The 12637-nt window shown below is 42.8% G+C and overlaps 6 protein-coding genes across 6 annotated transcripts; 4 read left to right on the forward strand and 2 right to left on the reverse strand.

Annotated features, from left to right (window-relative positions):
- Nucleotides 1-1774: 1774 nt before the first annotated feature.
- Bfra_009198 (uncharacterized protein) lies at nt 1775-4022 on the forward strand (the record flags this gene model as incomplete). The annotated part of the gene is made up of 2 exons (XM_037339548.1): nt 1775-2504; nt 2593-4022. 2 exons carry the CDS (start codon nt 1775-1777, stop codon nt 4020-4022), a joined length of 2160 nt encoding a protein of 719 aa, XP_037189598.1.
- A 2184-nt stretch (nt 4023-6206) lies between these two features.
- Bfra_009199 (putative mg2+ transporter zinc transport protein) lies at nt 6207-6796 on the forward strand (the record flags this gene model as incomplete). Its single annotated transcript, XM_037339549.1, has 3 exons — nt 6207-6209; nt 6284-6625; nt 6683-6796. The coding sequence occupies 3 exons, from the start codon at nt 6207-6209 to the stop codon at nt 6794-6796; spliced, it is 459 nt and encodes a 152-aa protein (XP_037189599.1).
- A 624-nt stretch (nt 6797-7420) lies between these two features.
- On the reverse strand, nt 7421-8005 carry Bfra_009200 (putative rna polymerase rpb4 family protein; the record flags this gene model as incomplete). Its single annotated transcript, XM_037339550.1, has 2 exons — nt 7421-7647; nt 7693-8005. 2 exons carry the CDS (start codon nt 8003-8005, stop codon nt 7421-7423), a joined length of 540 nt encoding a protein of 179 aa, XP_037189600.1.
- Nucleotides 8006-8273: 268 nt separating this feature from the next.
- Bfra_009201 (putative sybindin-like family protein) lies at nt 8274-9240 on the forward strand (the record flags this gene model as incomplete). The annotated part of the gene is made up of 3 exons (XM_037339551.1): nt 8274-8350; nt 8624-8746; nt 8838-9240. 3 exons carry the CDS (start codon nt 8274-8276, stop codon nt 9238-9240), a joined length of 603 nt encoding a protein of 200 aa, XP_037189601.1.
- Nucleotides 9241-9704: 464 nt separating this feature from the next.
- Nucleotides 9705-10674, reverse strand: Bfra_009202 (putative 26s proteasome regulatory subunit multiubiquitin chain binding protein; the record flags this gene model as incomplete). The annotated part of the gene is made up of 2 exons (XM_037339552.1): nt 9705-10301; nt 10384-10674. The coding sequence occupies 2 exons, from the start codon at nt 10672-10674 to the stop codon at nt 9705-9707; spliced, it is 888 nt and encodes a 295-aa protein (XP_037189602.1).
- A 529-nt stretch (nt 10675-11203) lies between these two features.
- Nucleotides 11204-12114, forward strand: Bfra_009203 (putative borealin-like protein; the record flags this gene model as incomplete). Its single annotated transcript, XM_037339553.1, has 3 exons — nt 11204-11258; nt 11316-11610; nt 11658-12114. The coding sequence occupies 3 exons, from the start codon at nt 11204-11206 to the stop codon at nt 12112-12114; spliced, it is 807 nt and encodes a 268-aa protein (XP_037189603.1).
- Between the last annotated feature and the right edge of the window lie 523 nt (nt 12115-12637).

Here is a 12637-nt window from a genome sequence, read left to right on the forward strand (position 1 = left end):
TCGATACCTTATCTCAGATACGATCTCCTCTCATCAGAACCCGGACCGTGACCTTGGGAGGATTAATGTCTTGGGCTTCGTATTCAGAACCTCATGGGGACCTCCCGCTCCCTGGAACTTTGCGCAGCTCGCAATATAATCATGCATACTTCGAGATGCTGTACCTCATAATACAATAAATGAACACAGCCTGGGTAGCGTTGCTTACGTATCTACTGTAAGCACAAAATCAACAGAGTACATTGCATTACCAAACTATCGGTATACTTCGGCGAACACAGCGCTTCTACATTCGATGATATCCAATGAGAGTCGCCCTTGCATTTTGAAAATCATGGGAGTGAAACGCGGAGTAAGAAATAGTTGCTGTGCTTCTGTGCTGGGTTGCGGTTATATATGTAACTAGAGGGGTAGGTGTCTCGGGTATGCCTTTTTTATGTCTCGGTTAGGTAGTCATAAAGATGCGCGGAGCATGATGGATTAAGGTTACATTGGTAAGATTGAGTGCTGTGCTCATTCTGGTGAGGGGAAGATGCGTCTACTCTATGAATTGATTTCGTCTGTATTTTATATCGGCTTTCGTTAGTTTGTATACTCGTATATCTAGAAGTGGAACGTGTGCTTGTAAATGTGAGGCATGCATGGAGTGGCTTTCCATATTTCCATACGAACGTACATCAGAGGCTGAGGTATATTGTGCCACATTACCTACCGAGGAACATCTAAAAAAAGGGGGACTGAGCCAATATTAATTCTCGGGAAAAATCAACAGCCAATCATTTTCTTGTGCATTAAGCGCCATGGTTACTCTATGTAGACTAGCTGTACCTGAATCTGGCGATTATTTCCACTCCGCCATTTTTCTCTGAGCGCGGGGATCTCTTCCGATTGAACATGCATGCTCCAATCGACTGAGGATTGATCAATTTTCGGGCTGTGCTTCAACGGCAGATATCCAAAATCAATGGCACGAAGCTATACCCTTGATCACGTCTATACATCTATACTGTTTTCCTCCAGATATCCATCGGCAACTGTGTGAACGTCAGATGAATTTGTATTACGGCACTGCATATGCAGGGTACCCAAGTACCACCCATGTGAGAGTATGTAGAGTCGCATCGAGGAAAGAACTCTCAACATGGGATATGAAAGAGTAAGTAGTGGCACAAAGCTGTGCTGTGCCACGCAAACGACCTACCGAGAGACCTTTTCACCCAGGTATATATTAGATATTGGTCTCATGAGCCGTAACCATAGCCTTACTCGACCTTGAATTTTTCCTCATTTTTATTTACATATCCATATCCATTTACAATTAGAAAATTCTTACATTATCTTGCTGAATTTTGTTGTTGGTTCAAGGTTTGGTCTTCGGTCCATAGGGGCGTCTAACTCGATATATGCATTCATATATGATTTATATTTTACATTTGAACCATACCTACAGCGCATGCTTTGGTTATTTGAGATTCACTTGGGAGGAGATTGAAAGAACAGGAAAAGAAACACTGCGTGATTTGATCAACCAAGGTCGGTTAGTACATTATTTCTCAATTCACCTTTCTATTCATTCAATTATATCATCAGTCATTTCGACTCAATTCAACACACGAATATCTTGGAAAAGTCATCCATGTAGTCACATATTTATCAACAACTTTGAAAATCTTCAATTTGTCTTTTGATCATCTTCGAAATCCTGCTCAAGACTTGAATTTAAATTCGTTGTTTGATTTCTTATCTCAATTACCTTCTCCATCAAGTCTTCAAGATGTATCTCAATGTAGATGCTCAAAGCTTCAATCAATCCCTTTTCATACGAGAGTCTCGAGAATGTGCACAAGGACAACTGTGGTATGTTTGCAACGCAAATAATTTCAAGGGTTGTTGTTCTGTAGATGCATGTTCAGTATCAGAATGTCCAGATTCAAATACCGCTGCAGTTGGCGCATCGAGTACTTCAACCAATTCTTCTACCTCTTCTTCTGAATCTACATCTACATCTATGTCTCCTACTTCTGCTTCTTCTTCTGCTACATCAACCGCATCATCTCAAACTACACAATCCTCACAATCAATCCTACAGACAACACCGCAAACAATCCCGCAGACACTCTCACCAAGTACCATCCTCCTAACTACAACTGTCAGCCATCCAGTCAGTGCACCTACACAAAACCTATCCGAATCCCCCACCACAGTCGCACAAACAACTCCTCCCACCCCGCCATCAAATTCAACACCAATCATAGCTGGAGCAGTCGTTGGTAGTATCGCTTTGATTTGTTTCGCAATGGCTGCATTCTGCTGTTTCCGTTTTCGCCAAAAGAAAAAGCAGGATAGAGAAAGGATGTTCGCTGAACCCGAAAGTCCAGATCCAGAGACAATTCAGTTTTATAGCACGACAGGAAAGACGTTACAAACGCCTAGTAGCACGAGCACGAGGAGTCCTGGATTTTCTGGATTGGGATTGGGGGATGTCTTCGCACCATTTGGTGGAAGTGAGTTATCCAGTTTTATTTGTCGCATTTTCTCTTACGATGCCTCGTTGGTGGTGATATGAATACTAACCATCTTTTTCCAAAATAGGAGCTCGAACCAATAGTACTCCTCCACCTCCAAAGTCACCACCTGGTGGGCCAGCAATGAGCGAATCCCAAGTCTCCGCCCCAAGCCATTCAATTCCAACATTTCATCCCTCGCTCATTCCCAAATCCCAAGAAGATGACGAAAATGAAAGGCCACTCTCCCATGATCCTGAAAAATCATCCCTAGTACCCCCTCCCGAATCTTCGCATCCAGCTTTCCATCCACTTCCGAGAATGCCCAGTCCGCGACCTGCATATCGATCCGGTATGGGTATTACGATGAGTGAGTTAGACGGAAGGGAAATCGGAAGAAGAAGCGTTTCTGTCGGAGGAAGTGAGAGAATGAGTGGAAGTGGAAGTGAGGGTGCTGTTAGTGCGATGAGTACGCCCTCACATAGTATGATTCTGGGTACATCGACAAATCTTTCTCAAAGACAGGCACAAGGATATTGGCATCCAAATGGGCCTTCTCATTTACCCTTATCTCTGTCCGGTCGACCTATACAATCTCACCGCCGCGGAAACTCCGCAAATTCATCAAATTCCCCTTCGATCAATCCAAACCCAAATATGAATGAAGGACCAGCATCTCAATACGCACAGAACCAATACTCAAGCCAAAAAGCGCAACACCGATATACCCAACAGCTAGCTTCAGCGCGCTATGGGAAAGGTATGAATGCAAGCACAAATGAACACCAAAATCCATATCAAATGTATCGAGATAGTAGGGAGCATCAGCAGAATATGGGATATCAACATGCGTTGGTTAGGGAGCAGGAAGGACGTGCGAGAGCCCTTTCGGAGAGCCAAGGACAAGGATACGGCCAAACTCAAGGACAAAGAAACATACAAAAAGGAAAGGGCCGAGAAAGGATGAATTCGACAAGCCAAGAAGTACATGCAGAGGAAAATGACGGCAAGGAATTAAGGAGAGAAAGCAGCACGCACAGTATACCCATCGGACTCGGATTGGATGCGCGACCCGCTCCCAGAGAACCAGAACGAGACACAAATTCACAAAATGAAAGTGCACAAATGCAAGTCCACGCGAATTTGTACGGAAGACACAAAAATCCCCCTCAACCTCTTTCACATCAAGACTTCCAACCCCAGCAATCCAAGGCAACCAAGCAGACTTATCAAACTCATCGTGCAAACACCGACTCGGTATCTAGCATGGGATCTCCCAGCTCGACGTCTGCAAATGTTGGGGCATGGAATCCAGAGCCTGTGTATACACATCCAGGATTTGATTTTGAATGTAAAGTTGTGGCGCCTACGCCTCCTCCTCAGATGATGGAAACATCGGGAGGAGTGAAGAAAAAACGAAATCATGTACTGAGTTGGTCTGAGTATGATGCTGGTGGAGAATTATCCATTTCGCCTGTTTTGGATGGGAAGGGAAAGGGGAAGGAGATTGTTGGGTGATGAGAAGGATCAAGGAATCATATGAACATAATGGACGAAGCATCGAAGCCGAAAAAAGGAACCGAGGATGGTTTGAGTGATGGATAGGGGTGATGCGGGGGAGTTTATGTTTACATTTGAAACATGCATGAGAGCGGCGTTCGGATTTGAGCATTTATTACATACACTGGAACGATCACTAAGAGAATACCGTAACATATCATATGGCACGGTACAACAAGTTTGGAGAGGAGGAACGGGGGGGAAACATATCACAGCACATTGTACATACCTCAGCCATGCGCGGGAAATCAAATGGAAGAGAATTAGCCGAGTGCAAGCAAGAAAGAAAGAAAGAAGAGAATGTGAGCACGCTCAAGACTCAGAGTGAAATGGAAAGTGGAGAATAACATGGACATGAAGGAGTGTTGAGTTAATACCATAGTACGACGTATGAATGAGTGCCAAGTCGTGGGACATAGCGGTGGATTTCAAATGTAGATAATGAATATGATAATGAATAAACTGAAAAATGATACACCGAGGCGTTCTGATATGCGTGAGTGGAATCTTCTTGTGACGATGTCGAGTGATGGATAGATGAAGTAGGTAAGTAGGTTAGATTTTGTGTATTGATTAGGGAAACTCTGAGGCTAGAGAGATGAGGAGGTTCAGAGCACTCGAGGGTTTGAATTGAGAGAGGAAGTTTCAAGGGTTGATGAAGAGAGAGATGAAGAGGGGTAGGGTGAGATGAAAGGTATCGGGTGTTAGAATCAGGAGCGAAATGATGTAATGATAAGCGAAACTTGGTCATAATGATACCATACATGAACGAAATTAGTGATTTTATGCAGTAGAATCCTTTGGGTATGAAATAATATCATGTTTGAAGGAATTTTCATCTATTTCCTTATTTAGTATTCTGATATATATTCGTAGAATCTATCATTATCATGTTCTTGTCGATGCATCTATAAATACTCATTACAGCTAACCAAGGAAGAAATACACTGGATCAATACTCAAATACTACTGTGTTTAGGTAAAGATTCTTATGAAACTCATGTATTTCTTGGATAATATCTACCTAGTTCTCATAGTCTAGCAGCAAAAGTCTATTTGGATATAATCGTTTACCTTGAAAATCCATAAATGATTAATAGAGTGTCTAATCCGAGGTTTAGTTGTAGTTTTCAATACTAAAGAATCATAGCTAATCTCATTGATCACAGATTGTCTTTAAATTCGCAGCATTCGTAGTCTAGAGCCGGCATATTGTCACATTCCTCCCAACGTGTCTGGTCGCTGATGTGTAGGCAGATAAAATGATGGTTGTAGAGGTGGCACATAGCAAAGAATGTTAAGGGTAAGTTTTGAGCGGTAAGTGGAAGCTAATCGGAAACGATCAGTTTAACGAAGGCGTCTTAGAAGTATTTGACGATGTTGCACAATCAGAGATATTGTTTGAAGAAAAGAACCTCATTTCAGAAAGCTGATGCATAATGCATGCTATTCTTAATATTCACTAGAATCTCTACATGCGCTTCAAGAATTCCAGATGAACGATGATCATTTTTCTTGAGCTCGTCACATATGCAAAACTACTTCGAGTCTCTTGAAAAGAATACCGATACTATGCTCAATGTTTAGTCTAGTGAGTGCCATGCAGCTAGTTATAAATCTCGCTTAGCATAGGTAGTTATTTCACTTGATTATTCATCTTGATGCCATGAGTGTTCATGTGCAAGCGCTCGAGATTCATCTAAAGGCACAAAAAGTTGTACACTAACACATCCGTTACAGTTTTTAAGCTTCAATTTGTAATTATATTTAAATTCAAACAATTGGCTAGGTTCCTCGTTGGACTTGAGCCCCTGATTACTATGCCCAACTAAGCGACAATGCTTCTATTTCAGATCCTACTCTCGGGCCCTAAGAACTTCTGAGTAGCAGTTGTATTCCATTTTTATGAATAATAATTCACAAGCTTCTATGCCTGACTTTTATTTCTTCGAAGTTTTTGAAATACTTTCGATACACGCCAATTGCCGACTTCAAAGTTTACACCTATTCACAAGACTGATTGTTTCTATGAATATTCCAGTCTTGACAGCCTGTCGAGTCACTACGAACCTATTGATACCCCAGAATTAAGCTTTCATTTCACATCATACACTAGAGCAATCTCTATTGCAATGCATTCCGATGGTACTTCTCGGAACTTTCTGTTGATCTTCTTCTACTACGTAGCCACTGCCGTCTCTGACATGATGCAGAAATAGGAGCAGATTCATGAATATTTTGACGATTTGATTACCGAAAGGATCGCGTTCTTGGATCCATTGAAGCACGATAATCTTCTGGTAGACGACGAGACATTTTCCAGATCCAAGCGGTATTTTTGGGCAACATCGACACTTAAGGAATTGGATGCCGTGATTCCAGAGAACATACAACATATTACTGAATTGATTAATCAGAGAGAACTCACCCCAGTTGCAGGAGATGAGGTGGGATTTGTTGAAGCCTCTCGCAAGCGAATGCGACAATTTTTCGAACAATTGAAAGAGATAGCAGAAAGATTACGCGACAAGCGACAGGAAGCTCTCGATTTGAGAGATGGCGTAAGTGCGATGTCCTGTTACCATGCTTTTTATTAGACCAGTTCTTTTAATTTCTAGCTTTTCAATGTCAGTGCTGTTGTGGAAAGTCGTGCTGCAACTAGATTGGGAGAAAATGCCAAGCTATTGACTTTCGTGAGTATATTCTTCCTGCCACTTCGTTTTGTATGGTAAGCCCAATCGAGGTCCAAGTGTTAAAGTACCCAAATATCGAATCACCTCAGTTCAAGGCCTTCAGCTCACGCTCTCTCGTCATGGAAATAAGAGTAATGAAAAGATTCATTCATATTTTATCATCTCCTGATCTCCACTATCAGCTTGTCCCTTCATCAAGGGCCTGAAAGCCAGAAAAGTGTTAATACACTGGGTACATATCTGAGTGTATCCAATACATTTTCTCATGCCCCTCGAATAATCGCATCCACCTTCATGCCCGCAATTCCCATGCTCCCTTTCATGCCCCTTTTCATTATATCCTTCACTGCCCATGCCTCATTTTCTCCGAACTACAACTAAACCCACAAAAAGAAAACGCCGCAACAATGCTCTTTTCTGCACAGATCGTTCTATGAAAGCAACGGTAATCCATTCCCAACGCCCATCCATTTTATCTGCATCTGTTTTCTCCAAACGTTTCCCTTCATGACTGCCTACTATTGTGGTAGGTATCTTTTTGTTGTCTTCAACGAACCAATCTCGATCAGATCCACGCTGGAGCTCTTCTGCGGCTTCTGCTACTCAAGTATATATCGAATTCAAGTGAGTCTCTAGTGACCAAAACCAAATCCAAAGGACATCTTAATTCGTAAATCCCATCAACTTTGTGATTTCATCCAATAACTCTGTCAAATCATCATCGCTGATTTTATCTTGTAAACTGGGTATCAGAGTCTTCGCTTCATCGGCCGTGTCGCAACACAATGAGCCTTTACATCTCATGTTAGCATTGCTTCTCCCAATGATACCCTCGTTATCCATCTTCCCCAAACTGCCCTCTTCATTTCTCCCTATCTCCCCTTTCAACCCTGAAAAATTCCAAACATAACAAAAAAAAATCACAAATCACCTACCCAGCTGCGCCCTCTCGAATTTCGCCAATTCTCCCCTACTTCCCAACAATCTCTCTACAGCCTCCACATTTTCCTTTCTCTTGAATCTCGCAAAGTGATCCAGGTATTCTTGCGTCTTACTCAAGATCTCAGTCTCATTAACATTCTTGCGATCACCACGACGCTTTGCGACAAGCGCGTTGATGACGAGTGCGGCTTCAGAATGAGTAAGTGCGTCTACATCTTGGAATTCTCCGAGCTTCAGAACGGTGGATGCTTCTTCGTCGCCTGCTGGGGGAGCGCGAGAGCGAGATGTGGGGGCTGGTGTTGCCATTGTTTCAAAGAGAGAGGTAGGTTCGAGAAAGGTTGAAGACTGTTGTTTGTGGGGGGTCGGGATTCGATAACTTGGACTGTTCTTCTGACTGATTGTGTTGTCTCGAGTTTAACTATGTAATTAAAGAAAACAATCCTTTCCTTGAAATGCGCGTCCTACTTGTCCAAATCAACTTTGTGCAAAGACTCGACGTGTTTTGCTGTAAAAGTGATTTTGTTGACTTGAAAGGAAGAAAGAAACTTAAGTCGCGGCCGATCTATCAATAAACATGTGCTGGTCGGCAAATTCTCGAAATCTGGGGAAGGCTGCTTACTTAGCCGTTTTTGGACGAGGCTACAGACAACAGTATATTGATGCATCTTGAACTTTATATTGTGGACGTTTGATGAATGCGCCGAGTTTCATATTCAATTTTTGACTCTTGAGTTGTGTGGAAAAATTAAAAGGCCGATCACGAATGCGACGTTTCCGCTGAATAATTGATTTCTACTACGGATAAATCTCTCAACTTCCTCCCTATCAATCGGTCTTAAGAGTGCATCGAATATCAAAATGCAAGTTCTACTCCCAACTTTTCAGCGAGGTCTCAGAATCGCAATTCTAATAGCTAATTCGTAGGGTCGTCTTTGCCCTCACAATAATAAATAAAGCTGGTGGACTTATCTACCAGAAAGACTTCGCAGATGGATTGAACAAATTATCTATAAATGACTATCTAGTGCTTGCTGGAACATTTCACGGGTACATGACTTCTCCCTTCCCCTTATATTTTTGCTTCCTAATTAGATCCATCTCGAACTTCTTCTTACAATCGTCACTAACAACTCCCCAGAGTCCACGCTATTTCCACTCGACTAAACCCCATCCCATCCTCTCACCTCGCGTCAACAGGTGCCTCCTCTCTTCCTTCAACATCCCACTCCAAAACGCTCTCTACGCTCTCCTCACTCTCCTCCACTCCCACATCTGATGACCGACCAGATCCACCCTCCGGCATCGAAGTGCTCGAAACGACTTTGTTCCGACTCCAATGTTTCCAGACTCTCACTGGCACGAAGTTTCTCCTATTTACTGAACCTGGCATGCCAAATGTTGATAGTATATTGAGGAAGATATATGAACTTTATGCGGATTTTGTGATGAAGAACCCGTTTTATCAGTTAGAGATGCCGATTAGGTGTGAGAGGTTTGAGAGAGGCGTGGAAAGGTGGGTCAGGGGGGTTAACATGAGGTAATTTGGAAGGGGGTTATGGGCAGATGGATCGATGGATCCACGTGGAGGGCCAACAGACTTGGGGAAAAGCGAGGTGCGATCGTGGGCTCAGAGGTTGTATTCCCACCGATCAAAGAAGCGGGGAATGTCTCTGGATCTGATACTGGATACAGGAGTACCTGATCAGATCTCTCACATTAGAGCTAAGAAGGCGAAGGGAAATGTGGACATAATTTCGGGTATAGAAGGAACTTGTTGGGGACTTGAGTATTATATTGAGGATACGTGCCGATATTTCACAGGCCAAACGTCAAAGGAGTCAAGGAGTATACAAACTAGAAGTAATTTGTTGACAAAAGAGCCAAATACCATTGTATATGATATCTATTGGTACATACCAAACGCCAGTTTGCCATGCAGCCCCAACCATTCATTCAATTAGCAATCCATCCATTCATTTCCCCGCCCTGTACTTCAACCCCTCATCTAAGCCGTATCCATTTTATCATCGTCTTTCTTGTCCCCACTCCCACTAGCTTCTCCGTCCTTATTCAACAGAGGTGCGGATGCCTCATCCTCTTCCTTGATCTCTCCTAATGCAGATTGCTCCGCTGCTTCCTTCTCTAGTCGGTCCTTCTCGTTTTTCTCGACCCGAGCCTTCTCGTCTTCCATACTCATTCTCAATGCCAATGCCAACTCTGGGTCTACGCTTGGATCGATACCAAATTCAAATGCGCCAGTATCACCACTTGTTTCAGCACCACCCATACCAACTCCTCCTGTAGCTCCATCCCCATTTAAAATTGGTGAAGTCATTAACTGATCACTGAGAAGCTGGGGTCCTGGTGGAATGATGGCCAAATGTGATCCATCACCTCCCTTGACATTCTCATTGAAGGCTGTCAATTTTTTGGTGACATCATCATCAAGTTCTCCGAATACAACGAAATCAATTGAAACGTTATTTTTCTTCATTTTTTTAGCGAGCTTGACAAGTGATTTTTCGTCCTCTGCGATTGGAGAGCAAGTAAAAACGATTATGCGTTGACGTTGGGATTTGTTTTGTCGATGTTTGAGTGCCAACTATGAGGATATCTACATCAGCATTTACCCCAACTAGCATGCCCCGATTATAGGTAAGATTATAAAAGAGATGACAACATACACCGGCGATTTGAATACCAGTAGCTAAGTGACTAGATCCACGAATCTTAGTCTTAGTACGGTGCAATCCATCCAAGATCTTTCCATGATCAGTTGTTAAGGTAACAAGAACCTCTGGTCCTTTACCTCCCATGGACATTAAGCCAACTGAAGATTCTGGATTGGCTTGAGTGATGGTAGAAAAAATCCAAGAAACGGCATCGGATTGCGCTTCATAACGTGTTGGTGTATAATCTCCGTTTCGACTGCTTTCACTGTTATCCACCACAACCATTACTGCTTCGAGAACCATCTTGTCGGATTGGCTGCCGTTTGGCAAATGTGCGAAATCTTTGTTTTGGAAGTTGTATTTGAGTCGTGGAATCGGATATGTGGTGGAGGACGGTCGTAAGTGGTAAGTATGGATTAATCTGTTGATGGCGATAAAGAAGATGATGTTTGTTAAGGTTGCAGGTTGCTCAAGGTAGCTATGGTTTGCGCGTTAATACTAAAGTACAGCAAGCATCGCTAGCTTCGGAGCGGTCCCAATCCCTGTAACTTCTTCAGAATTGGGGGAGCAAGAAAGTTTAGCCACACACCCGTGGCGCTCAGCAAGCGACTTCGATAATGAACGGATAACAATCTACAAAGTGATGATGATGTTTATTCTCAATCAACATCACAACATCACAACACTCTACACTCCACACTCACCATACAACATCTCACATCTTCAATTGTATTCACACAACACAACAATCCAGAAGGAATCGAACCGCAATTGTTCGTACGGATAATCACAGAAATTCCTAAAGTTTCACACATATACTAGCCAACGCGAAATGGCTATCACAACAGGCCAAAAGCAAGCTCTGATGGAGAATTTGCAGTTGGAAAGTGAGGAACTCATTTCGAAAACGCGTCAGATTGTGTACTAATTTTCCATTTGAATAGTTACTGAACGTGCTAGAAAGCTCAGAGCACAATATAATGTTCAAGCTCAAGGATTAAAAACGCGTATTGAAATTCGCGTCAATCGCATACCTATTTCAATGCGCAAAAAGAACATTGGGGATTTGTTTGAGAAGCACAACAATACTGGCGCACAAGCAGCGCGTACGGAAGTGGGACCACCAGTTCCAGCAAAGAACACTCCAAAAAACACACAAAAGAAGATTCCAGTGGAGGAGTCAGAAAGTGGTCCAAGTACTCAAGTCACAGCACCATCTCGTGCTACTAAAAGGAATAGGTATGTTTTCCCCACAAAAGTATGGAACATATACTAACAATTCAAAGTGACGAGGCAAGTCTAGACAAGGAAAACAATATTGACAACCCGAAGAAACGTCAAAAAGCTGTTCCTAACCTGCCTGAACGTACCACTTCTCGTGTCAATATGGACCCAAAACAAATACTTTCACCTAGATCCGCTAACTCCCGAACTTTACCTGCCTCGCCAATAAAACCCGCACCACCCGCCAAATCTACTACAGATTCTCGTCCGCCTACAAGAGCAGGACGAAAAGTCGCACCACATACAAATCCAGCTGGAGCTGCTACTGGTCGAGCAAGATCCAACACCGCAAATTCGGGTCCAAAGACTACACGAGGAAGAAATGTCAGCAATACTAGCACAGAGACTGTTGTTAAAAAGGCACCTGCTGCAAGACTCAAGAAGGCGGCACCTGCACCTGCGCAACCTGCACAGCCAGCCAGCACTGCTGTTGGAAGAGTGTTGAGAAAAAGAGCTTGAGGCCATTTCAACACCTGCAATCTCACATTTTTGCACCAAATTGACTCATCTTTTGTTCATGAAGCACCGATCCTCAATTGAAAACACTCCTACTCTGGAGTGGGGAACTTCCTCTATCGTGTTTGATTGAGAATTTTATGGGCTGTGACCCCTTTTCAATCAACGCCATAGGGCATATAGAACCTAGATACCGTGGGTTGTGGTTCTGAACATCGAAATCTTGATTTGATGGTTGATAGGGGAATGAAAAATATGATCGTTTGAATTGGAAATGGATAATGATGGTTGTTTAATTTATCTTTAGCGATTGGAGTAATACGGGGGTTTGCATTCTATACGCTTCTCTGGGGTATGCATTGGAAGGCGAAAGATTACTTATTGCATGAGCTTCTTTGGAATAACAGGAAGCAAAGGATGATTGGCGTTTTGATTTACTGATACCGATAAAAAGTCTTTTGTTGAATGCACCTGATGTTACGTAGGGAAATTGGAATTCTCAACGTTCGTAATATATGCTCTCTTG

This window comes from Botrytis fragariae, assembly GCF_013461495.1.
Source record: "Botrytis fragariae strain BVB16 chromosome Unknown tig00000161, whole genome shotgun sequence".
In the NCBI taxonomy this organism is placed as follows: Eukaryota; Fungi; Ascomycota; class Leotiomycetes; order Helotiales; family Sclerotiniaceae; genus Botrytis; species Botrytis fragariae.